This window comes from Eublepharis macularius, chromosome 6, assembly GCF_028583425.1.
Source record: "Eublepharis macularius isolate TG4126 chromosome 6, MPM_Emac_v1.0, whole genome shotgun sequence".
In the NCBI taxonomy this organism is placed as follows: domain Eukaryota; kingdom Metazoa; phylum Chordata; class Lepidosauria; order Squamata; family Eublepharidae; genus Eublepharis; species Eublepharis macularius.
Window position 1 is genome coordinate 63861804 of NC_072795.1, and position 26957 is coordinate 63888760.

The 26957-nt window shown below is 45.2% G+C and overlaps 1 protein-coding gene across 1 annotated transcript in view; it reads left to right on the plus strand.

Annotated features, from left to right (window-relative positions):
• Positions 1-25582, plus strand: part of HPSE2 (heparanase 2 (inactive)) — a 206291-nt gene extending 180709 nt beyond the window's left edge. The window contains exons 7-12 of the mRNA XM_054984215.1: positions 2792-2885; positions 6127-6233; positions 14123-14237; positions 18700-18845; positions 20892-21038; positions 24406-25582. Of these exons, the coding sequence (XP_054840190.1) occupies positions 2792-2885; positions 6127-6233; positions 14123-14237; positions 18700-18845; positions 20892-21038; positions 24406-24571 (775 nt within the window). The 3' untranslated portion in view covers positions 24572-25582. The remainder of the gene's footprint in view (positions 1-2791; positions 2886-6126; positions 6234-14122; positions 14238-18699; positions 18846-20891; positions 21039-24405) is intronic.
• Positions 25583-26957: the final 1375 nt, after the last annotated feature.

Here is a 26957-nt window from a genome sequence, read left to right on the forward strand (position 1 = left end):
AAGGACTGAGCAAATAGTATGGGCGGGGTGGGTGGGTGTTAATGTGTAAGCACTCTGCATCTTTGATCACCTGCACTATACCCAGCCCAGTAATTGCTAGCCTCTTCTTTTCCCTGCAAGTCCCATAAAAGGTGGGGGTCGGGAAAGAAGAGGAGGTGGTAGGGTTCTAATTCCATGCAGACCTTCCTGGAACAGGAGTGGATATGGAAATCTCTGCATGTTGGGAAACAGTTTTAATGCAATTAACTGAAATAAAAGGAGGGGTCAGATAATGGGGCAAAGGGTTCTCTACAATAAAGAGGAGTAAAACAAAAACAGCTGCTCTGAAGCTATCAAACTCTACTCATTAAATCCCATCTGAAGCTAATGGGTTTGAGAGAATTAATTGTGGATGCTGCCTGGAAAGATATTGAAGCCTGGGAAGCTCTGCTTTGTGCAGAGGGTATCCTAAGCTCTGCCAATGGCTTTCAATTCCCCCCCCCCCTTGAAATGTGATGCATGCAAGTAAGCAGCAAAGCATAGTATATCTTGAGCATGGTGTGATAAAATTTGCCCAGTTGGGTTTGAAGTTGGGCATTTTCTGCTGTCATGTGTTTGAGGAACAGAATATTTCCAACATTCTTCAATTACCTAATAAGAGAGAGAGGTACCATCAGAACAAAGATGCTGAATGCTCTTTGCTAGCAGGAGTGGACTGGAGGGTGTGGGGGAGGACCTGGACTACAGGATGGAGAGAGGAAGAAAGAGTCTACCAGCTCTGCAGTATGAGCAGCTCGGCGGGGTGCCCCCACACACACTACTAGGCCTGGGCATGGAGATCTGCACGCTGTGACTGGCTCTGCTGGGTTGGGTGCATCAGCATGGGTTGCCAGCCTCCAGGTGGTAGCTGGAGATCTCCCTGAATTCCAACTGATCTCCAGGCCACAGAGGTCAGTTCCCCTGGAGAATATAGCTGCTTTGGAGGGTGGATTCCATGGCATCATACCCTAGGGAGGTTCCTTCCCTCTCCAGTCCCCATTGTGTCCAGGCTCCACACCCTAAACCTCCTTGAATTTTCCAACTGAAGTTTGTAACCCTAGGAATTGCAAGTTGATTGACATATTGTATATGAAGAGCTTTTAATACTTAGGAAGAAGCAATGTTTAATTAGTATCAATATGTTGCTATTATCAATAAACCAAGCATGAGGATGCACCTAATGCACAGTTGGTAAAAAGAATGAAGGAGAAACTTGGAAACCTACTTGTCTGCACAGCGGTGTAAAAGTAGCCAAGTACACACTGTCCTGCTTTCACACATTTATGCCTGTCACCAACAAAAGGCTAATTTGAAAATTTTTCCCCTTCTGATTCTTCACAGATTACAACTTGTGTTGCTCACAGATATCATTGAGCAGCAAAGTGCTGCTATGGGCATGGCGAATGACCCATTAGGGGCTGTACCCAAGTTTAAATAATGTTTGTATTAAATTCTTAACTCCAAATCTCCTAGCAATTATACCAGCCAGTTATAGGGCTGAAGTCACATGACATTTGTATAAACAGTACTTTCCACTTTGCTGCCAGATGTGATAGGAAACACTGCTATGTAATTTTTACCTACTGGTTTTACATTTTTGCTATTGATCCCCCCACACACACATCCACAGAGGAGCCACAGGAGTTTCCCTCTTAATAATGAGCAGCTTGTAGCCTTTAGGGATTTCTGAGACCCCACTTTTCAGTGGGGAAGGTCCGTTTTGATTGCCTCAAATCTATAGTAAAGCCAAAAATCATTTATTGGTTAGGGATAATGGGGAAGGCTCAAATGGAAACACATAAAAAGAATGGAAACTATGGGTTGCTGGTGGGAAAGAAAATTCTCACATGCCTTGTAGAGTCCACAGTTCCTAGTCTGGTATTTTCTTATCAAAAAATTGACAAAAAAGATCATCCAGTGCTTTTCCAGCTAAGATCCACAATTAACATGATCAACTGACAGTATTTTCTCTGAAAGGAATCCAGTCCTGTTTCCCCTCCCTGCAGTTTATCTGTTGATTCATGATACTTACATTCTACTTTTTTAATGGAAGCTCCAAGTGGCTAATGAGGATTAGTGGGGATTCACATGTACCCACTGCATGCCACCAGTCCAGTTGTCTCTTTTGGGTCTATATGGTGTGGGTCATTGCTACTTCTTTCAGCTGTCTGATTCTGTCTCCCCAAAGAGCAAATTGTAAGCAGAATTATTCCCTTCCAAGTACATTGAAGCCAATGGGCTCAGAAGGGAGTAACTCTGTTTAGGATTGCACTGGTAATCTGTAACTCTGACAAAAAGGCCTGATGTGATTGGGCATGGTCTGGAGACAGGAGTGACTCCCTCACTTTGTTATCTTTAATAACATTTTCTGTACTACGACTGTGACCATTATGTAATACTTATGATCACCATTTGCAGTGTTAGGTATTGTGCATAACAGCATCTGGTGCTGACAAATGTGTAGCGCAGGTGGATGTGGACATTTAGGCAAAGTGAGTCTGGGGAATACTTTGCTGAAAAGTGGGCCAGTGAATGACTCTTATGAGAGTGAAAGGATGGGGAAGGTATTCTAGGCATAGTAGACAGCCTATGGCAGAAGGCACAGCAAAGAGAGCAGTATGAAGCCCCAAAGGTCACCACCAGCAGCTGACCTTGCGTAGTGCAGGTTTTGGGGAGCCCCAGTGTGGTCGTCAGAGGCGCGGTCTTTAGCCAGGGTGAGGGAGAGCTCACAGCTGCAGCCCCTCTGACTGTTGCCTTCTCATTTTCATTCCAGTTACTACCTTGATGGCCGAGTGGCCAAGGTGACGGACTTCCTGAAAACGCGCCTGTTAGACACACTCTCTGACCAGATCAGGAAAATCCAGAAAGTGCGTGAGTGAGAGGGCTGGCTGGGGCAAGAGGGCAGCATGTCTCCAAGGGTGGGGAGCTCACAACTTGCTCTGCAATACCATCTCTGTCCAGTGCTAGGAAAGTCTAGCAGGGGTTTTTCCTCAGGACTGACCTTTCTGTTCTTGGGCTGTGTAGGATCCCAGCTCTCAGGCTAAGAAAGGTTGGATGAGGCTGGAAAATAAGGTATGAAGGTACTCAAGGAACGTCCTATGAACTGTGACAGCTGAAGTCTGTTGAGCCCAGTCTTCAGGGGAGCATTGGGAATGGCTACTCGGGGATGAGACAGGCTGTAGAAGTGTCAGAAACCCAGCAGAATGTGGCAATACCTGCAGAATAGGGACAGTGGGGAAAAAGAGGGGTATGTAGAGAATGAAGAAGTAAAATGGAGACTTTCCCTGGCCACCATCTACCACGGGAAATAAGGTTTTTCTCTCTGGAGCTCTAGAATATATGATTCATTGTTGACTAGAAATGTTGATTCATCAAAAGGGATATATTTCATGAGCTACCAATGTTTCATCTTGATTTAGGGCAATATTTTCACTTGACTATTAAGCAGATCCTGAGAAGGATCTGCCACTCCGTTTGAGAGCCCAAGAATCTTATAGGCTCGTAGGCCACCAAGTAAAGCAATGACCCCCTCTTTCCCTTCAAGATGCTGCTTCCAGGTAATGAAGCCTGCTTTGGCTAATGGCCAGACCTTCCAGGCACTGTGTCAGCTCTTCTGCACAGAGGCAGAAGGGGCTTGTAAGCTGGCATCCTGAATGCCCTTGGGCTCACTGATGCACTTTTGTTTGCTGGCGCCGTCTTGTCTTGTCTTGCCCGTGCTGCCAAAGTTGGTCTCGTGTTACGATGGCATTTCCCAGACTGGGAGTGCTGATGCCACACTCATCTCTCTATTTCAGTACTCCAGGTGCTCAAGCATCTTCAGGTACAAGGGCCAACTTGGCCTTGGATCAGGGCATTGAGGGAAAGCACTGGCTGCTCCAAGACTAGCATGCTGTGTTTTATGTACCACATCATGATTGTTCTCGTTATAAGCTCTGCTATGGCTACAAGATTGCTTCATAGTTATTACCAATGTAGTGCCTTCTCTCGATAGCTGGGGTCATACCTGTGTGGACTTTTAACTTGACCACTGAAACTGATATAAACAGGATTTTTTATTCTTATTTGTCTGTTATTATTTTAGTTAGGTCAAGGTCACTTTGCATATCATATCTGTAAATGCATCAAGGAGCTGCAGTTAATCCCAGCTCCCTAGTACATGCACTTGTATCGTGCATGCAGTGGAAAACAAATTTGTTCTATGCACATATTCCATGTTTATCTGTACATGTTTTTAAAAAAGCAGTGCGTAATGCAGCTCTTGGCTTCAGTGCCTGGCAGTGGGCAGCCTTTAGTGCTCATATATGTAAAGAAGAATTATACATGGTTAACTTTTGAAACTGAAAGTGATGACAAATTTGCACATGCACCTTGACTATTCTGCCACAGGATCCTATTATACATCCTCTTTTTTGAGTGAGGGTGAAAAAGGCCCATCACGGCAGCTGTAACAAGATTTCCCTGTGGCCATATGACATGCCAGTGATATAGCTTGGGAGAAAACTGTGAAATCAGGAGATTATGGTTTATATTATGAAATATAAGATACTGGTCCAGTAAAGGTATATGTCTACACCAACTGATTATGTCATGATTTTTTCTGCAAGAAGACGGCTTTGACAGCTTGCCTGTGCAGAGGAAACAAGAGTGCTTGGTTGGTTAGTTTGCTATATGGTGCTTCTCATGAGGCACAGAACAAACAGGAATACCGCTGGGCCAGGGGCTCCATGGGCACTTCAGGGGTGAGGCTGACCAACATATATCAAACTGCTGTATCTGTTGGAATCTAACCAGACAACAAAGGGCACCACGGAGACTACCGACCAGTAAAGCAAAAACAACCCGCGGGTACAATAATGTCCTTAAAGTGCACCGTGCAAGGTTATTACCAAATTTTTAAAATCTTAAATAACAGTAGTATAACTACCCTATGATTACAATACTGACTCTTAAAGTGCACAGTGCCTCCAAAATTATTGTATCTACAGTCAAAAAGTCAGTTACAATTACAATGTGTCCGCATCCAAGAATCTCAAGGTAATACATTCACATCCAAGAATCTCAATAATAACAACAGTAAAGCCCACAGTAAAGGGAGGAGAGTTCACAGCTATCCAGAACCACTCAACAGGAAGCTAGCACTTCTCTTGTTTTGAACCCGCTTTTTCGAGAGTGTTCTACAAGCATCTCCAGCTCCAATCACTCAAAAAGCCCATAACTTCTCTTAACCCAATTGGAAACCCAGATACACTCTTGAAAAAGCAGGTTCGAAATAGGAGAAGTGCTAGCTTCCTGTTGAGTGGTTCTGGATAGCCGTGAACTCTCCTCCCTTCTGAGACTTGTGAGTCCTTGTGGGTTCTCCCACCCAGGAGACAGCATCCACGCCAGTCAGTTCTGGAGCTGGGAGTACACCTGGGAAGAATTAACAAAGAGGTTTAACATGATAGGAAGAACTGAATTGACTCCAAGTCTCTATGGAGTATGCAAAGAAGAGACAGTTGTGTGGACTTTACTGTTATTATTATTGAGATTCTTGGATGTGAATGTATTACCTTGAGATTCTTGGATGTGAACACATTGTAATTGTAACTGACTTTTTGACTGTAGATACAATAATTTTGGAGGCACTGTGCACTTTAAGAGTCAGTATTGTAATCGTAGGGCAGTTATACTACTGTTATTTAAGATTTTAAAAATTTTGGTAATAACCTTGCATGGTGCACTTTAAGGATATTATTACACCCGCATGTTTTTTTTTGCTTTACAAATCTGTTGGAATAGCAAGTTAAATGCTATTTCCCCACATAAAGTGGGGAAAATTGAATTGGTGCCAGGAAACGGGGAATGATAGGAATGCTCCTTTTCAGCCGGGGATATTTTCTATCATGTACTAATGCCCTGCTCTGAAAACCCCAGCAGGGCTTGCCATAAGTCATTTATGACCTGATAGCACTTTCCACAACCACTGGCTATGTTTTCCATATCGTTTGGCATCACTGCCCATATAAAGCTAGGCCCATTTGAGTTTACCTTTCCATTGCAAAACATTTCATGGCTAGCTCCTCCTCCCAGATGATTGCTGACCACTTGTGCCTTTTTTTTTGGCAACAGGTTGTCAATTCACATGTGCCTGGAAAAAGGATTTGGCTGGAGGGCATTGGGGCCACCTCGGAAGGAGGCACCACCAATCTCTCAGATTCCTATGCTGCCAGCTTCCTGTGAGTCAATGTGGTGGGTACAATAGTGATAGTGAGGCAGGGGGCTTATCAGTGGAGACTTTGAATAGAGGATGAGTTGCCTTATCTCTTACATGGAGGTTTGGGAAGAAACGCTAAATCTAATGATGGTGTGGGTCTGGGTTATAAAGTGACTGAGTTAATAGCATTCTAATGACTTCTGCCTCTACTTTAATTGAGATGAGAGGAAGACATCTTTTCTCCAGGGTTCCAAGATGCTCTGACAAAGTAGCTCCACTTCTGCTTAGGCACAAGATGAACATTTCTTTTGAAACAGGAAAGGAATTGTTCAATTAGCTGTAATGATAAATTTGATATCTAAATCTCCAGGTAAACTCATTGGTGCCAGCATTTACATGATACTAGCAACAAAGCCCGTTGTAGGAAAAAATACAACGGGCTCTAGAAAGGCGAGGGTGGGCAGGCAGGCATTGCCTCCTTCTCCGTGACTGATCCTGGCTGGATGAAGGCAGGGTGGCGGGCACTGCCACCTCCTCTGCGCCTAATCCCAGATGAATGAGGGAGGTGGACGGGTATTGCTGGCTGCTCCGTGCCTGATCCTGGCCAGGTGAAGGGGGGTGGACATTGCTACCTGCTCCATGCCTGATCCTGGCTGGGTGAACAGTGAGGCATTGCCGCCAGCTCTGCGCCTGATCCTGGCCAGGTGACAGGGGAGCATGCTTTGCTGCCTGCTCTGCACCCAATCCCAGGCAGGTGAAGGGCGGGCATTGCCACCTGCTCCGCTCCTGATCCCAACTGGGTGAAGGCGGAGACGGGCATTGTCTCCTACTCTACAACTGATTCTGGCTGGGTGAAGTGGGAGTGGGCGTTGCCACCTGCTCCACTCCTGACCCCTGCTGGGTGAAGTTGGAGGCAGTCATTACCTCCTGCTCTGCGCCTGATCCAGGATGAGTGAAGGGAGATGGGCATTGCCTCATGCTCCACTCCTGATCCTGGCTGAGTAAAAGGGGTGGGCATTGTCACCTGCTCCTCATCCGATCCCAGGGAAAACTGGAACAAGACTCACCCCGGAACAAGGCAACAAGGAGAAAGTGAGAAACCCACCCGGGATGGATCCTGAAATGACTTACATTCACTACTGCTGCAACAAATGTGCTTTGTAATTATACAAACTTATACAAGCTATGAACCTCGTAGAGGGCTTAGTAACAAGAGAATGTACTGCATTTGTTGCAATTGTTACATTGTAATTTTGTATCACTGTATGTCTGTTTGATGCTGAGCACATTTGTTACATTGATTAGAGAGTGTTAGCCTTAAAATATATATATATATATTTGCATGTTTGTATAATTACAAAGCACATTTGTTGCAGCAGTAGTGAATGTAAGTCATTTCAGGATCCATCCCGGGTGGTTTTCCCACTTTCTCCTTGTTGCCTCATCCGATCCCAGCTGAATGAAAGGGGGAGGGGATTGCCACCTGCTCTGCGCCTGATCCTGGCCGGGTGAAGGGAGGGCGGGTATTTCCTCCTGCTCCATGGCTGATCCCAGACAGGTGAAGGCGGGCGAGCATTGCCACTTGCTCAATGCCTGATCTCAGCTGGGTGAAGATAGGGGTGGACATTGCCACTTGCTCCACTCCTGATCCCATCTGGGTGATGGTGGGGTGTGAGCATTGCCACCTGTTCCGCTCCTGATCTCAGCCAGGTGAAGGGGGGAGTGGGCATTGCCACCTGCTTTGCTCCTGATCCGAGCTCGGTGAAGAGGAGATGGGCATTTCCACCTGCTCTGCTCCTGATCCCAGCTGGGTGATGGGGGGGCACATTCCCACCTACTCCAGTCCTGATCCCAGCTGGGTGAAGGTGGAGGGCTGATATTTCCCCCTGCTCCACGCCTGATCCCAGCTGGGTAAAGAGTGGACAGGCATTGCTAGCTGCTCTGTGCCTGATCCCATCTGAGTGAGGGTGGTGGGCTGGCATTGCCACATGCTCCACTCTTGAGCCCAACTGGGTGAAAGCGAGGGGCAGACATTGCCATCTGCTCCCCTCCTGATCCCAGCTGGGTAAAGGGCAGGTGGGCATTGCCACCTGCTTTTCTCCTCATCTAAGCTGGGTGAAGGTAGGGGGTGGGCATCGCCACCTCCTCTGCTTCTGATCCCAGCCTGAGCTTCCCGCTGTGGCACAGTCTCTGAAGGTGTGGCTGCCTCATCTGGGCTTCCCTCCACAGCAGCTCCCTCTGGTGGCACATCAGGATAGGAAGTGAGTGGTCTTGAATACACTTAGCCTTCTGTATAGTAGGATTAGATTTGTGCAAGGAATTTATGCTGTAAAAAAAATCCTAGTGCTCTACTATGAGTCTGGGAACTAGGAATGTGTGAATTTGGGGTGCGAGTGACTGACAGTCAAGATGCAAGACAAACTCTGCTAGAAAACGGTGGATGATTCACTTAAAAGTCTATTTTTTCATCTTGCCTCTAGAAGCAAACCAATATTTTGTATTTTACAATGTCACAAATTATCATGTTTATATTATTATTTGAACTGGAGAAAATGTGTATGCTTTGTAGCATCAGTAATCTGCCTTCATTAAATCTCTGAGCTTCAAGGGTCAGTAAAGAACCTCTCTAATTATTTTTTCTTGCAGATGCACTTGAGACAAAACATAACACATGGGATTAGAAAAGCTAAATTTGGCTTTTAGATGAGGGTGACCAAAATGGTGTGACAAGGCAAGACAGAGGAAATCACAGATCACAAAAAACAGTATGATCAAAAAGAGTCCAGTAGCACCTTTAAGACTAACCAATTTTATTGTAGCATAAGCTTTCGAGAATCAAGTTCTCTTCATCAGATGCATGATACAGAGACGTATTAAAGGTGCTACTGGACTCTTTTTGATTTTGCTACCACAGACTAACACGGCTAACTCCTCTGCAAAAAACAGTATGGTGATCTTTCTGCCTTTGTGAAGCATTTCAGTGTGGTTGTGTATCTGAAATCAAGCATCTGTGTGCAAATGTAGTCAAGTGTAATGCAGCATAGCCAATGTTTTCTTACTGTTTGCCCCTTTGTGCCCTCTGTATCTACCTGTCTGTGCTGTTGTCACCTGAGTTCATAGAAACTTCTTGGAAGAGCCTAATGGGATATTGTATTTCCCATGTCACGTAATATTTTATTATGTTCCAAAATTGACAGGGGGAAAAAAACCTTATACAATCCTAAAGTAAAAGGAGTACAATGGTGACACCTTAACAGCTAACACAATTTAATTCAGCATAAATTTTAACAGAATAAACAAAAAAAAATAGTCTTTAAAGTGCCATTGGACTCCTGTTTTATTTTGCTGCTACAGACTAACATTGGAATTAACAATTCAAAATTCAGTTGTATGAAAGTTTTACTTTTTAAAAATCATTTATAGTCCACCTTTCTCACTGATGACTCAAGTATGTAAAAAAAAACCCTTCTGTATATCACAGAAGAGAGAAAGGCAGACAGATTAATAACAATTCATGATTCACAGGAAACTCCATTCAGGCCATAATCCTGCATGGACAATTGCTAGGAGGTAGGGACTGTATTAGAGCAAAATATACAAATGCAAGTAAGCTAGCCCCAATGACCTAGCCAGAGGGAGCAATATGCAGCAGAGAAGTGGGCGCTTACTGTTTTGGTATACATTGTCTTGTTTGGCCCCCCTGGAACAAAGCAGAACTTGCTTTTTAATGCATAGGATCAAGCTCCACAAACCTATCCAGCACTCCTTTTATGTAGAAGGTTGAAGTTCGTTACAGGAGATCTGGGTTCAGATTCAACTCTCAGCCATGCAACAAGTCATTAGTTTTCTGTCTGAGTTGCAGAATACATGTTGTACATTAAAAGCCCTATGAAAATACTTAACAAGAAATTTCCACCACGAGCATCTGTTTAACAGAGAACAACTGGATTTTTTTTCAGATGGTAAGAAGCACTGGACAATTAAATGAGTTACCCAGAACTTGTGGAATTTTCTTAGTCTGTTTTTCAGGAGAAACTGGGTGGCTAGTTAACAGGATCTAGGGAAAAGCTGCCTGTTAAGGAGCCTGGCTTCAATGAAGTCTCTTTTTGTCTCTGTGATTTCAACCCACTTCATGGCTGTTCCTTCTCCAAAACAAAGATCAATAGAGTGCATCTAGTGCATAGTCTGGCTGTACCAGTCAAGTATTATCCAGAGCTATGTATTTGTGATTCTACTCAAGTACAGAAAAAATGTGGCACAAATTCCATTTTTAAGGATCTTTTTTTTAAAAGAATGAAACAGCAGCTCCTGAATCTTGAAATTGCCAGAGATATTTTTTAGTGTGTGTGTGTGTTTCAGTGGAATCCACAAAGTGGAATGGAATCCAGAAATGACTGATTTCTAGTGATTAGGAGGAAGGGACTTGCTACAACTCCTTGCCTATCTTTGTGATTCAAAGAAGAAGAATGATTATTCAAAACAAGGAAAATATAAAAAAATGCTGTATTGCATAATGTGTGCAGGTCACATAATTCAGTTTTCCTTTCCAAAATTTGAAACGCTTGGTGTAAAAATTAAGCACAAAGCTTTCCAAATATCTTGATGTTTCCTTTCCTTCCTACCTTCACCCACATATTTGTCTTTGCTGATTAGGTGCACAGTGAACTGCTGTTGTTTCCTTTTTTTATGGAAGTATTATGAATTTGGGAGGTTTCACACATTAGCACACCCTGGAGACTAGGCTTTGGCATCTTACAATAGCTTGCCTTGACTGCTCACTTAGGAAATGAATCCCTCTTCCTCTTGGTAGGAAGAGGTGATGTCATAAGCTACAGGCCTGCAAGGTGGGGAGTTAAGGGGGGGGAGCAGGGGGGAGGGAAGACATGTCCTGGCAATTTTTCATATGTTATAGCAAAGAAGAAAATCACATGGGATATTTCCAGAGGATGGAGTTAATGTTACTAAATCCATAAAAAGAGAATTTGGAGTCCCGTAAGTTGGAGTCAGTTTCACCTGCAGAAACTAGTGCAGAATCCCTTCCCTTCTCTCAAACAGTTTCATTTATGTATGCTGATGAAATTTTGATTTTGTATTTGAATTGGTATTGGATTCCAGGTCATGTCTGGGGGTCATTCCATGGCAATTTGTATTACATTTGCACAAATGTAATAAAAACATTTTGCAGTCTACCTTAGTTATAATAATAATTTGGTTGAGCCAAGTAAGGTAAAGTGCTTCCAGCAAGGCTCAGCACAAACATCTCAGTTTGTGTATAGAAACTTCTGTCAGTTGTATGCGTAGCATAGAAATAAGTATTTTCACTCAAGTAGATCATTAAAATATTTCCATGGGATTAAATCACAAAAAGTCCATACAGTAGTCCACTCCATACATAATCGACAAAATTATGACCTACTGACTCACTGCCTTGCTGATGCGGGGATACGTGGGACCACCTTACAGTGGCCAGCCTCCTTTCTCCACAGTTGGGGACAGGGGGGCACTGGGGGAGCAATTGTTGCCTCGCCATCCTTTAGTGTGTGGCGTTCCTCAGGGGGCAATACTCTCCCTGATATTATTCAACATCTATATGCTCCTCCTCGACCAGCTGGTGCAGAGTTTCAGATTGGGCTGTCATCAGTAAGCTGATGACACCCAACTTTATCTGCTGATGGATGGCGGCTGGCGTTTGCTCCGGACTTTGGACGCCATGATTGGGTGGCTAAAACAAAGCCAACTGAAACTGAATCCTACGAAGAAGGAGGTCCTGCACCTGTTTCGTGGTCTGTCAGGCTCCGGGATCCGACTCCCAAATCTTGATGTGGCGTTGCTTGCACCGGTGTTGATGGTGAGGAATTTGGGCATGGTCCTGCATGCCTCCTTATCAATGGAGGCCCAGGTCACGGCAGTTGCCATGTTAACGTTCTTCCATCTTTGCCAGATCAGGCAGCTTGCTCCTTACCTTTCAACCCACGACCTAGCTGTGGTGATCCATGCAACAGTCACCTCCATGTTGGACTATTGTAATTCACTTTATGCTGAGCTGCCCTTGGGCCTGCTCTGGAAGTTGCAACTGGTCCAGAATGTGACTGCACGTGTTCTGACCGGGACACTGTTCCAGTCGCATATAATACCAGTCTTGCGCCTGCTGCACTGACTCCCAGTTGAATTCTGGATCAGGTTCAAGGTTCTAGTTTTAACTTTTAAGGCCCTTGGACTAAAGCCGCCTCTCACCATATGTTCCCCAGAGGGTGCTCCGTTCAGCAGGTAGACCTCTACTGGTGATCCCTGGGCCCAAGGAGGTTCACTTTGCCTTGACTGGGACCAGGGCGTTTTCAGTCCTGGCACCAACCTGGTGGAACTCTCTGTCTGAGGAGACCTGGGCCCAGCAAGATTTGCTATCATTCTGCCTGTAAGACAGAAATGTTCTACCAAGCATATGGTGGTTGAGGTGGGCGAGCCATCCAACCAGCCTTCTGCCATAGGGGGGCATATGCCCCTCTGGGTCTGCTGCCTTATCAACTGGCCACCCGGCCCCACAGATTTGTTGATATTAGAGGGTTGTGCAATAAGTGAGCTGCTGTTTTAATGATCTGTATACTATTGTTTTTATATTTCTTATGCTACCCTGTGTGGTTTTATTTTTGGTTGTAATCCGCTCTGAGCCCAGTTGTGGGACAAGTGGAATATAAGTCAAATTAAATAAATAAAAATTTAAAAATATTGGGCAATTATGAAATTGTGAAAATTAACAGAAACTGGAGTAATCCAAATCACTGAAGGTTTACACATTATTGTAAAAGGCAGCTCCATTGACTAGCTACTTGTCTGTCTTTTTTCTCATGTTTGGACAGCATCCACGTTCCTCAAAACACTTTTTTGTAAACACATTCCTGGGATCCATGATCAGTCACAACTCCTGGTGCTCATTTGGAGATATGGACACCAACATCAAAATAAAGGTGTGATTGATCTGTGATGGAAGTACAGAACCCCGCCATGTGTGTGTGAAGCAATGGTCTCCTTTTAGGAGGAGACCCTGTTGAGATGACTGGATTTATTGGGCACTGCTGTCCTTAATACTCAGTATCCACATGCAACATGACACTATTCAAGCCTTCTCAGAAATAATTAGATTTACTTCTCATTTGTGGGACTTCTAAATAAACAGTATTGCACTGTTACAGCCCAATATATGTATTTTCAAGGAAGGAAGTCCACCTTGTACATATGATTGCTGTTTACAGTTAAAATAAATAAACAAATTCAATGGCTTTTAAAAAGGAATGACCATCTTATATTTTATTGCTGTGCAATCACTTTGCTTCTTGGTAACCTCAGGGATCAAAGTCATGGAATTGCTTTTTTGGCTATCACTGAAGACCTCAGCTGGGATCTATATAAATGTGTGCAGTAATTCCAACAGAGCCTTTAATGGAAGAGGGGAAAATGTATATAATTAACCTTGTTCCCAACAGTAGATTTCATCAAACATTTTCACAATATTTTATCGTGGTAACATCTAACTCTTGAAAAAATGTTTGTTTTTCTGTTGCTAAAAGGACCGAGGATTTAGCAGAATGCAGTAGAATAAGAAAGGGAGTGTGGGGCAATCTAGCACATAGAGTGTCCCATTTGGACAGGGCAGTTAAAGGGTTAATTACATGGTTTACTGGATGGTCACTATCAGCTACCTCACAGGGTTATTGTAAACACAAAATGGGATGGGTTATATATACTTCTTTGAGCCAGTGCCCAGTTTACTGTAACACATCAGTTTTTTTGGAGGATGGCAGTAGTTTTCCAGCCTTGGTGTTGTACTTAAAAGAACTTATGAGAATGCAGATTGCAGAGCCACAGCCTGCTACTCTGTCTGAAACATGCATAGTAAGTCCTCTGTTAACTTGCCAGGTGGCTGAACTCTCTTGGGATGCTGGCCAGCCAGGGCATTGATGTGGTGATACGTCACTCGTTTTTTGACCATGGACACAACCATCTTGTGGACCAGAACTTCAACCCATTGCCGGTAGGTACATCCTCTGACCTTGCCCCATCAACAGTCCTGATCCTAATGGTCTTGCCCTTTTCAGCTGTTGGGTTTCCCTCCCATTGCCGTAGGTGTGTAGTGTGACAAGTGGCCTTCCGTTCTCCCTCATTTTACATTCCCCTCTCCCACGTCTTTTCCATGCCCCATTCTTTGTGCCATTGCTATTCCAGTTTCACGTTTTTCTCTTTCCCATTAGGTCTATAATGTAATTTCCCCCCTCTTCTTCATCCAGTTCCTCACTTATTCTGCCCCATCCATTTCTTTGCATCTCTACTCTGTCAGGCCAGAGCTTACTGCCCTTTCACTTTTATTAGGTGCACCACGCAGCACCCACCCCTTTTGTTTCTTCCTCAGCAACTCTTGAAGTGTCACTGCCATATCAGCCTGAGGTATCCCCCCCCTCTCTTTCCTGTTACCAGTCCGTAAATCAGGGGATTTGTGTTTGACTTCTGTGCCCTTGACCTGTTCCTCAGACTCTTGGCTGCTCCACAAGAAAAAAAAACATTTCTACGCACAGCTGAAAATCCACTGCTCCTTGTGGCCTGTTTGAACTCTGCTTGAAAATACATTTTTCCAGATTGGTTTCTTTCAGTGCTAATAGGAGACATTAGTTAATGTCAAACACAACATGTTGAAAGCAGATGGGGCAAGGTTACCTCTGGAGCTGGAACTTTGTCCATAGTGGGAGTCTCTATGGGACCCTCATGGGTGCATAAGAGTAAGGAGATCCAGGAGATCCCTGGAGGAAATGCACACCAGCCAATGCACCAGAGAAGGGGTGGGGAGCAGCAGAGGAGTCCCGAAAACATGCTGTAGAAACAGTCCCAAAGCAGAGGCAGCCAGCTCCTTAGGGGAAAGACTAAAAAAGCCAGGAAAATGGGCCTGAATGAAGTTTAGATTTATAGGAATGAAGGTGAAAGGAGTTCACAGCTCCACGCAGCAGGGCAGTTCCCTCCCCATTTAATGCAAACCCGCTCATTTGTAGCTCTTCAAAAAGACTGAGGGGGTTGCCGTTCCAAGTGCGTGGGGCTCTAATAAGGAAACCGTATGTAAAAGGTCTTTAAAAGTAGCAGGTTTTCTTTTCATCTTTTTTCAGTCTAATAAATTCTACACCTTGCAAGTGGAACTCTTGGCAGCACTGAGAAGCTCTGGATCTCCCCAGCTAGGAATTTACAAGCCTGGTCCAGGGTACCAATCTGAGAGACACTGCCAGCAGGCCCCTGGAATGTAGACTGGGGATCTGGGAAGCAGAAGGGCAGCCACAAAAACTGAGCCCAGCCTGGAACGAACTGTAGATTCTGCATTCTTCTGCAGCTGGTCTCTAGGAGGCCCGATACTAAGAGAACAGGCTTTTACAGTCGTCTCCCAGCTAATCAGCTGTTGCTTCAAGCTCCTTTTGCAGCACATCTTGAAGCATTAGGAAAATGTATTGGAGATTTTTACACTTTTTCTTACCAGACTTTTCTGCGAGTGGTTCCATAACACGAAGAGGTATCAAAGTCTCGACACATGTGTGATCCGGGGTTCTTTAGATGCAGGCAGTTCTGGATCCTGATTCTACTTCTATCCTGGAAAGACAGTGGGGGGGAGGGTAGGAGAGGAACACCTTTGGATGCTTTCCAGGTTTTAGGAATTTTTTCTCTCTGCCTAGATCAAGAAAGGCCAACATTCATTTAGATATTAACTGATGGTGGGGAAGAGGAACTAGGAGAAAATTAGCCATGCCAATAGGACCAGGGGACACATGGAGAACCATTTGTTCTAAATGGTCCCAAACTAAGCTACCTACATGCTGCCAACTAGGTACCAAAGTAATCTTCTTTAATTTGCTACTATGTCAGGGTGACTGAGAGCACAGGGACCTAAGGGTCCGAGGAGTAAAAGTACTTTCCAGACAGCTTGCAAGCATTTCAGACAAATGGTCCTCTTAAGGCAAAACTCTGTCTTCCTCGCACCTTAAATTCAACCCATGGCACTTCAAATGCCCTTATTATCCACAATCTCCCATCCCCTTTTAGCTGATGCCTTTCCTCCTAACCAGAGCAAGTGAGACAAACTTGGGAGGCTTTAAGCATCAGCAAGGACAAGACTCAGCAAGGCCAGACTGTGAACCCAGTGTGAGGTGTGGCGGCTGCTCTTTTCCCGTGGGAGCTATCAGTGAGATGAAAGCGGCTGCCTGGGCCAATGCAGGGCTGCTGGGATGTGAAACTGAATCCTCCCACCTCCCTCCAGTGACAAAGTCTTTTCCACATGCTGCCTTTCCTTTGTGCAAACCCTCTGCTGCTGAAAGAAGCCATAGCATCAATCACTGCCTTGGCCTGGCTGCCCATCAGCTGGCGACGAGCTTGGGCTGGGCGCCCGGCAAGAGCACAGATCTTTTGCTTTCTATGCCACTGAAGATGCAGCTCTATAGGAATGAAAGCCCTTGCCACAGAAACACTCTGCTGAAGCAGACACTGTGACAACCAAGTTCTTTTCAAGTAGCTCAGAGATCCAGGGATAGTTCTGCCTGCCAACAAGAGCATCTTTCAACTCTGCTGATGATGATCAAAGATAAAAGGCAGTACCTTTGAATGCAACCTACAAACCTGGCTATAGCCTTTTTTTAAACCCTACCAGCCAGAAGAGTCGTACATGTACTTTCCAATGTATAAATTAGTAAGCATCTGCTCCTTTGGCTTTTGTGTTTTTAGGCAAGATGCTCACTTTGTAGCTACCCTAGAAAGAAAGACAAGTGTTGTGTAAAGTTGGATGAGGATTCAAATCTCCACTTAGCTGAATAGGTGACCTTGGGTGAGTCATTCACTCAGCTTAAGCTCCCTCTCAGGGGTGTGTTAAAGATAAAATGGGGGGGGGGAATCATATATGCCACCTTGAAAAAGTAGAGGAAGTGCCTCCAGAGTGCACCTTGCTGTAATGGTTTTGCTTACACCTAAAGCGTGTGTCACAGAAATGCTGAACATATGGGATGAAATGACAAATGCCTTTTTCCAACGCATCCAAGGAGCTGTGGATGCTGATGCCAGCGCATTTAGTTCCCTTCCTCTCTTCTAGTCTGGGATGGGCATGAAAGAGGGGGCGACAAAGTACAGGTTGCTTGTTCCCCCAGCTGCCATGCATGCTCAAGAGACACCACAGTCCTGGCTAATAACAAGTAGGATAGAGCCCAATTCAGAGCATATCTACAGTTGTGCTTGGCCTTTATCTGGTGCAGTGTCTGGTGTGTTTATTCTTTGCTAAATGGCAACATTTTGGGTTGTACTGTTTCTTGAAGACTGACAGATGGGGTCAAATTGAAGAGCTGTCCAGCAGTATGTCTTCTATTTAATGACAACCAAGACCAGATGCTTGAGAAGAATCCACAAGAGAGCTTCCAGACCAGCACTTTGACTATGGTGCCTGCTTTCTGCAGCCTCTGCAGCTAACATGACCCCCTGTCCTCTCACCACCCAAGATAATAGCAAGGGATGATCTTGTTCGCCACACTGTTTGCCTTACCTTTTGTCTAACACTTTGCTTTTCCAAAGTGTGCTGCAGCCCATAGAAATGCATTCTGGATGGCAAAACCCCTGTAGGTACCTTGGCTTGGAGGAGTACATTGTCTGTCTCACACATGCATCCTAAGCATGTAGTGTTCTCATACTTGTGGGTGTTGGGCTGCCTCTAATTTGCAGGCTTGAACAAGCATTGCTGGAAGGAACAGGACGTGAAGTGTGGGCAGCAGAACCACAAGCTCTGTTTGGCATTCTTCTGCATTTCCCAGCAGCTGCTCTCCACGGGCTGTGTGTGTGACAGGTCTACTAGGCTGCTGCTACCTGCTAGGTTACAGGGACATTTCTTCACCATGTGGTTAGTGCACTATTTCATAGCCCCAGCCTGGCTGTAAAGCTGTACTGGGCCCCTGGGAATGCCTCCTGTAATGGCTCTGCCAGCAGACAAGCATGTCTGCTTGATAGGATTGTATGACAGGCTGTCTAATTCACCTCGTTTCCAACACCTTCTGTCTCTAAACACACCTGTGTAAGGAACCTCCAGGGTCATCCAGCAAAACCTCTTGCAGTGGCGCTGCTGAACCCTGCTAACAGACTTCTCATTCAATGGAGCACTTTGAAATCCATTTTGGGACAGAGCTCATGCGTCTCTTGGCAGCTCTTGTGAAAGGGAGAATTAGGGTAGGCACTGCTGCTTCTAACACTGGAGAACTTTGTTCTCTCAAATGCTCCTGTCTGTTTGCACATCAAATAAAAATAGGTGATTTGTCCTGAGTTGAAGCTTATATATATTTTTATGTAAAGGTTTTTCCTGTAACATTGCACCTAGTTTTTGGTAGTTCGCAGCCATCTGGAGCAGGCCTTTAACCCTGGATCAGAGATCCTGTTCTTTGCATCTGCCTCTTCAAGGGGACTGTCCCAGGAATAACCCACAGCCCTTCTTTTGGCAGGATTACTGGCTGTCGCTGCTCTACAAGCAGCTTGTTGGGCCCCGAGTACTTGCTGTGCACGTGGCTGGACTGCAGCAGAAGCCTCGGCTTGGCAGGGTGATTCGTGATAAGTTGCGCATCTATGCTCACTGCACCAGCTACCACAAGTGAGTCTGTGGGTCATCCCATGAGGCAGACAGAGCTTCTTGATCAAAGATGGGGGCTGGAATGCAGGAATACCCAAAGGAATTAACTCAGTACTGACCATATCCTCTAAAAGAGAATGTCAACCACCGCAGGTATGCTTTCTTGCTCCATCCTCCTGAGCTCCCGTGTGGGTCTGTACCCCCCCAAAGAAAGGAACACCATTCTTGTTGACAGTGTCATAGTTATGTTTTAACTCTCTCCTCTCTTATAAAAGAGGGGTCAGAGTTATTTTTCTGCAATGAGAATTTGGTTATTGTTGGGGACAGAAGGGTGCTTTTCTGCCTTTCCCCCAGCCCCAGCACTCTTGCAGCCTCACTTGCTCAGGTTGTGCAGGGACAGTGGGGTGGGGGGTGGGGAATGGCTCTGGTGATGAGAGGGATGAGCAGCTATCTCTGGGACTGGGCGAGAGCCTTTGTGGCACAATTCCTATCATGGTGAGATCAAGGAAGGACATTTCCCCCAAGGCCCTGGGGTCCGGTTACAGTTCCCCTCTCCCCGCATTTTGGGCTCCCTACCTAGCTACTGTTTCTGTGATAAGACTTTTCAAAGCATCCTGCGAGTGCAGCGCCTGGGCCTTCCCTGGACACACAGGTCCCTATTGTTGCTCCTTTACACACTCCAGATCCTTTCAACAAGCCTCCCCCTCCACCACCCTCCTCTTTGAGGGAACCCTGGCCAAGGACTGACAGGAAGCTGGCAGTTGAGACAGGGACGGGTGGGAAGGAGAGGCAAACAGGCAGGCAGAGGTAGGCAGCACCTTGGCTCCATCTCATGCCCAGAGCAGGGCAGAGATGGGGGCCGCGGGGACCAGTGGGGAAGGACAGTTCCCTACTTTTAGCCTTTCTGTATAAACTTGCTTTGCTTATGTCTTTTAGACCCTGGAAGTACCTCAGTGGTTCTGCCTGGGGCAACAATAATATTTACAAAGTACATTTCCTAATTGCTCCAAATGCCTCCCATGATCTTGCTAATCCTTCCAAACTCTTGTTAACAGACCAGTATTATTAACCCCATATTACCGATGGGGGCCGAGGCTGGCAGAGAGAGACTTACCAGTGAATTCACATGGCAAGGCTGAGATGTCAACTGGGTGCTGCCAGCTATGCTCCACCAGCTCACAAAGCTCACAAAAAATAACTTCCTTTAGCCATATGTTCTTATGCTACTGAGTAAATGGTCTCTCATAGACAGCCTTAATGCAGATTTTATTTCTCAGGTAAAACTGCAAATAATGGCTGAATCAGATGGATTTGCTTAAAAGTGTTTCTAGGGATCGTCATAGTACTGGCTGTGAAATATATATTAGACTTCATAAAACAGTCATCCCACTGGTCAGAAATGTGGCAGCTGCACCCATCTTGTGCACAGCCAGGTGTTTCTCCCTACCACACAGGTCAGTGCTTCCAAGAAGCACTATCAAAGAATAGTAAAATTGGCAGGGTCATTTTTTTCTAATCCCCCACTAGCCTCCACCTTCCTAACCATGCACTCTGGACCAGAATGCATCACATACCCTGAACTAGTATATAGCAGAAGGCACCTGCACAGCCATGTCCTCAGCCCTTGCTTTGTCCAGAGGAGGCCACATGGAAATATCACTTGGCCAAGCCCAAGTTCTCATAGCACGACCTTTAATAGGGCAATAGGCCCCAAAGATGTCCCCACAATCATATTAGTTGCTATTGTAGACTGTGTAGGGGAGAATCTTCCTGATAGACAAAAAGAAGGTATCAGGACAACTTTCTGAATATACATACAGGAAGTGCTTCACATAGTTATGAATTCCGTTAGACAAAAAGGAGCTTCTGTGTGTTGCCTTCACACCTGCATCATTAATTTCATGAGACTGAGATAATCTTGTCTAAGAGTCTGCAGAACAATAGGAAAGTCTCCAGTCCTGGAAGTAGCCAATCTAACTGATGTGCTGATTATAAACTGCAGGTGGTAAACACTGCAGTATCTTGGGAATGTGCATATGCAGCTACTGCTCCCTCTTGTTCTCACAGCCACAATTATGTCCGTGGTTCTATCACGCTCTACATCATCAACCTGCACCGGTCTCGGAAGAAAATCAAGCTGGTGGGTACCCTACGAGACAAACTTGTTCACCAGTATGTGCTACAGCCCTATGGTCAGGAAGGGCTCCACTCCCGGTGAGTACCATTGCTCTGGTAGGGAAAGAGACCCTACCTGACTAACAAAGGTCTCTGACATAAAGGCCTGGCACCTTGAAAACATCTCTGTACCAAACCTGTAAGGCCTACTCTCATCCACCCACCCACCCCATCTCTTGCAATACACTATCCTGGATCCACTCTTTCCGTTATCTGCAGTCTTTGCCTGACTATATACTTTCATTCAACTTTCTATTACTGTGTGAATGCCAATAATCCACCGTAGAGATGGGCACGAACCGGAAAAAAATTGAACCGTGCGGTTCGTGGTTCGTTGCATTTCACGAACCATGAACTTTCACAAACCTGCCCCGTTTTGTGAACTGGTTTGTTTGGTTCGTGAAAATGTCACATCCAGGTCAGCAAATCGTCACTTCTGGGCCAGCAGAAGGCCACTTCCAGGTCAGCAGCAGGTCTGCAGGAAGTCCATCCCGTTGTCTAGGAAACTGATTGATCGGCACCAGGCTGTCTGCGGTGATGAACCAAAAAACGAACCAAACGAACTAGCCTAAAGTTTCTGGCGGTTCGTCAGAAATGGGCTCTGACGAACTGCTGGTTCGTCACGAACTTTGGTTCATGTCCATCTCTAATCCACCGACATCGGTCCAGAGTTTCAATACCCCTTAATGACACTAATCTGCAAATAAGATTTCAGCTAAATCCAGTCATTTACCTTACCGTATACTAAGTTAGGTCAATGACAGTAGAATAGTTAATTAGCTCACTCCAGTTCTCAGTGTATTCCAGCTCTTCTGTCTGAAATTTTGCTTTAACAGAAGATGTAGAGCTGGTGCTCTGTCACGCAGAGCCAAGCTACAAGTGATGCCTGACACAGGTTGGACACTTGTCAGCTTCCCTCAAGTTTTGATGGGAAATGTAGGCATCCTGGTCTTGCAGCTGTAATGGAGAGCCAAGCTGTAAAACCAGGACGCCTACATTTCCCATCAAAACTTGAGGTAAGCTGACAAGTGTCCAACCTGTGTAAGGCGTCACTTGTAGCTTGGCTCTGAGCTATGGTTTTTCCCTTTTGTTGGCATACCTGGTGGCTTCAAAAAAAGCCTTGCCCAGATGCACCCTCACCATATAAATAAAGGGGAAGGTATGACTAGTCACAAAAGTGGCCCAGTGTCCAGGAGATTAGTTATTAATTTAACTATAGTATTTTTAAAATTATAGCTACTATGAGTGAAGATTTCTCCTGTGTTTGGAGTGATTAAGTCACGTGTACCACTCATTTTTGCTGTTTGTCATGAAAATCCACAGTAACTGGTGCAACCCTCCCTTCATTCTGCATCATCACTGAAGGCCAAACTAGACATGTTTTTCCGCGAGTTCCCCCATCCACGACTCCCATACTCTTAACATCATTTTATAGGATGGAAACTAATTTCCCAAGTGCTGCAGGAGTCTGGTTTGAATTGGGACTGTGCATAGAGGGGAAAGAGGCTTCAGCCCCACACCTCCACATTGTCCCAACCCAAAATGCCCCCACGGGGTATTAGTTCCATAGTTGTTCTAACCTGCTGTTTCTGCTTTTTGTAGAATTATGCCTCTAGAGTTGTAATTTGAAAGAAAAAATCAGGGAAGAGGGCTACTAAACCCCTTCCCCTTGGAGCTTTTTCCTGCTGAAAATGATGCCCCCCCCAAGTTGTTTTTAGACACACTGGGAAAAAGAGAGGCAGGTAAATTTTATCCACTGGTATATAAAATCAGTTTGAGGTGGCAGTTTTCTTTGGGGCAACAGTATGAACAGAAAGGGCCAGGAAGTCTGTTTTCCGCCCCCATCTTTCCCATCAGATGACCAGCTTCAGTGGCTCCGTTCTGTTCTTCAAAAAGCCAGCAAAAAGAGTCGTGCAGGTCATGTGCACACCTTGTTCCCGACAGGTGCTGTTCTTGTTCTTTTGTATGAGAGTTAGTGCCTCATTGAAGAGGTACTAGCTTTGCAAAAACTATTTTGTATAATTAACTCCCAATGTGCCTCATCTCAGCAAGTGCCCTATCCTTTAACAGCATCATTTATCTTCCTGAATTTTAAAGACATTTTTACCTATATCTCCATTTGCCATCTTGCAATTTTATTTACTCACTTATTCAAGCATTTTATTATCTTACTCCCATCATTTTTCCAACTCCATGTTGGATTTCGGCTAGTTTTAAATATTTGTAAATTTGCATTTCTATACTTGTTTATTGAAACGTCTTTGAAATTGAGTGTGCTGACTCACATTGTGTAATCTGCTTTGAGCCTCCATGAGAAAGGCAGATTATAACCCACAATGTAAATAAATACTCTTAGGATGTCTTACAATCCTATAATACAGTACAGAAAATGCAACAATTTATATTGCTAGTGGCAGGGAGAGATTTATTCTAAATTGGATGAAGGGAGCTTTGACTCTCGAAAGCTCATACCCTGGAAATCCAGTTGGTCTTTAAGGTGCTACTGGACACAAATTTTGCTCTTCTAAATTTCCAGTCTTGAATGCTTTAAAATTCCATAGCCGCCCCCCCCTCCCACTTACCACATCAAAGTTATTGCTCTGTGTTAAGGTATAATTGTGTATTGTTAGCATTATTTTATATTACCTTTTACACTGAACTCAGAGTCCTACAAGTAGGAAGCAGATACATTCACAGAACACTCAGAAATGAATGCCAGCATAGGTGAGGGAATGAAATTGAAATGACACACAGCAGGCGGTGCTGGTTCCTACACCCTCTAAGCCTGCTGAGACTAATCGGGCAGTGTAAACAGGAAGGAGAGAGCAACCTCGTTGTCAGAACCTTGGAGTACTCTTGGTTGGCCCTTCATTCCCTTTGGCACAGTGTAACTGCACAGGCAAGGATCAAATTCACATGGGACTTGATGTGCACATGTGAAAACCAGAAAAGCCATTTTATATGCGCTTAGACCAGATCTTTTTGCTTGATTAGAAGTCATGCAGAAAGGTTGATTTACAATCATATTCCAACCTTCCATTTTACAACGCATGTGTGATTTTAGGTTTCTCATTCAGTGCTGCAGTTCACTGGCTGATGTCCAGGGGGGAAAGCATAGCCTGCTAATATGCCATGATAGTTATCTAATGTGTCCCAGCCCTGGACCTACTGATGTGACATCATCCTGTACCTGAAACTGTGGAAGAAAGCCAGTATGGGCCCCGTTGAATAGTACTTTGGTATTACTGTTTCTTTCATCATTATTACAGGAGGCATTTTTCTCAAAGCCCTACCACCACGGCAGGCAGAAACGGCATCCTGTTCCTTGTGGGCCCTGGGGGTGGGGCCAGGTTTGTCATGATGCTTGGCTGAGGGAATTCTAATGCAAATTGCTCTTTGTGTGCAGGTCCATACAGCTTAATGGGCAGCTACTGACCATGGTGGACGATGGATCCTTACCTCACCTGAAGCCCCGTCCCCTTCGTCCTGGCCGGACCCTGGTTATTCCACCACTCACCATGAGTTTCTATGTGGTAAAGAACGTGAATGCTCTGGCCTGCCGGTATCGGTAGTTCCAGCCACCCCACTGCCAAGAACAGACCTGTTAGGCCTCTTGAGGCATCTCTTGGCAAACGGCTTGCTTCTCAGGTTGGCATGGCAGACAGCACAAGATGGGAAAGGCCTCTGAGAAACTTTGTGGGGTGTCTGTAAGCACTGTTTGGCCGCAGCCCTCGCAACAGACGGCAGCTGTTCTATTCTTGACACCACCACCTACAGTAACCACTCTGTGCTGAACTGGGAAGGTGTGTGTGTGTGTGTTCTCCTCCTGCCTAAGTTTGGTTAAATCCAATTTTTTCTTTCTTTCACGGAAAGAACACTATACTAGAGCCAGCAGGAACTGCCTGGCAAGCTATCCTGCTGAAGGGTGGGATACAGAGATGCTGCTGCAGAAACTTGTAAGAGTAGGGAAACTTGAATCCGCTCCCAAAAAATTCAGGCAGCCAAGGAAGCTGCCTCTGCTGGCCCTCCTCTATAGGGTACTGACAGCCTGGGAAACTCCTTAAACCCTTCTGCAGAGACAATGGTCATATAGCATGAGGACTTTGTGCCACCTTGTGGACAGGCGAAAAGGCTCTGAGGGAGACAGGCGCTCCTGCACTCTGTTTGCAGAACTGGTGCATGAGCAAGCTGCATCCATCCTGCACCTATCATTCCTGTGGCTGCCATTGACAAGAAGGACATCAGAATTCTGGACTTTAGGCTTTATTCGTGTGGGAGTTGCTCCCACTGCTGGCAAGAGGCAGAAGCATCCAAAAGCAGAACAGCAAGCTATGCAACTGTTGAGCACCAGGTGGAGCATGTGGAGGACACTAAGAAAGGCAGTTATGCCAGACAAATAAACCAGAAAACTCTCTTGAAGGAAGTGGCAACCAATTGTGCTGAACAGTAAGGTCAGTCCAAATAAGAGCCACCAGGGTGCTTGCAGCTGCTAGAGTCCAGCGGCATTGTGGGGTAGGGAGGAGAGGTTTGGTCTTGGCCACTGTTGATAATGCTGCCTCCTGGGAGCATTTGCTGTAAATGTTAATTATTAAATTATATTTTCTGAAGAACTGAAAAGGATACTTGAACATTTGGTGGGGGGGGGGGGGGAGAGGACAGCTGTTTCAGCTGTTTCATTCTTTGTGAAAGGATTAAAAAATCCTGTGAAAGGATTTTTAAAAATTGCTGATTAAAAAATGAGACACTTTTAGATGTTTGAAAGCTGCCATTGTAACCTTATGGAAGAGATTCCCTAACCTTTTTGAGCCTGTGGACACCTCTGGAATTTTCACACAGTGTGGTGGGCGCAGCCACAAATGGCTGCACAAGGTGGTGGAGCCAGCAATACAATACCTTCAGTCACACAGAAGATCATTGTGTTGTGGTGGCTGAAGAAACGTTTTTAAAAATATGCACAGCTGATCAAATCTCCAAAGGCCAATAAGAATCCTACTGGGCAAAAGCTTCACCTAGCCCTGCACACTTTCAAAAAACATTTGGCAGGCACCGTGGCACTCAATGGGCACCATGTTGGGGACCCCTGCCTTATGTTATTTGCTTCAGAATGCAGGATCTGACTCTTGGCATTTGTATTTGCCAAGGTGTTGCAATTAATTCTAGATGGACCAAGATGCACCTGTTCTTCTAAGTGAACCTCTACATTTGCTGATCCCCGGGTAGTTCTACAGCTCCAGCCACTCCAACCTGCAAGTCAGCACCTCCTCAGCCTTTACTAGTCTGGGAAACTGCAGTGTTCATGCCCCTTAATCTTGAGCCCTTTGAGGCACATACACAAATTAGAAAAAAAAGACCACTACCTCCATGTAGCAAAGTTGCCTGTGTGCCCCCTTGGTAGCCACACAGGAGTGGGGAATGGACATAAGAAGCACAACAGAAGGATCCCACATGCGTGTTGCTGCCACACTTCAATATCCTTATCTTTATCCAACAGCAGCAAACTAGACTGTACCTGCAGAGCTTTCCCGTGCTTCTGTAAACAAACTTGTTGCAAATAAGCAGTCATATAAAGCCCTCCCTTCAAGGAATGGCTCACTGCTTACTGATCCACTTGCCAAGACAGTTATTGCAAGCTTTTTGGATGCAAGTAGTCTCACTGACACCTATTTTATATTTATTTTTTTACTTCATTTATACCCCACCTTTCTCTCCAATGGGGACCCCGTGTTCTCCTCTCCTCCATTTTATCCTTATAATAACCCTGAGAGGTATGTTAGGCTGAGTGTGTGTGACTGGCCCAAGATCACCCAGCAAGCTTCCACGGCAGAGGAACATGGTTCTCTCAGGTCCCAGTCCAACACTCTATTCACTCTACCACACTGGCTTTAAGGTATTATTACTACTAGAGCCCCATCAATGGTGCTTTACAGAGTAACAACAACAAAAAAAGACAAGTCCCTG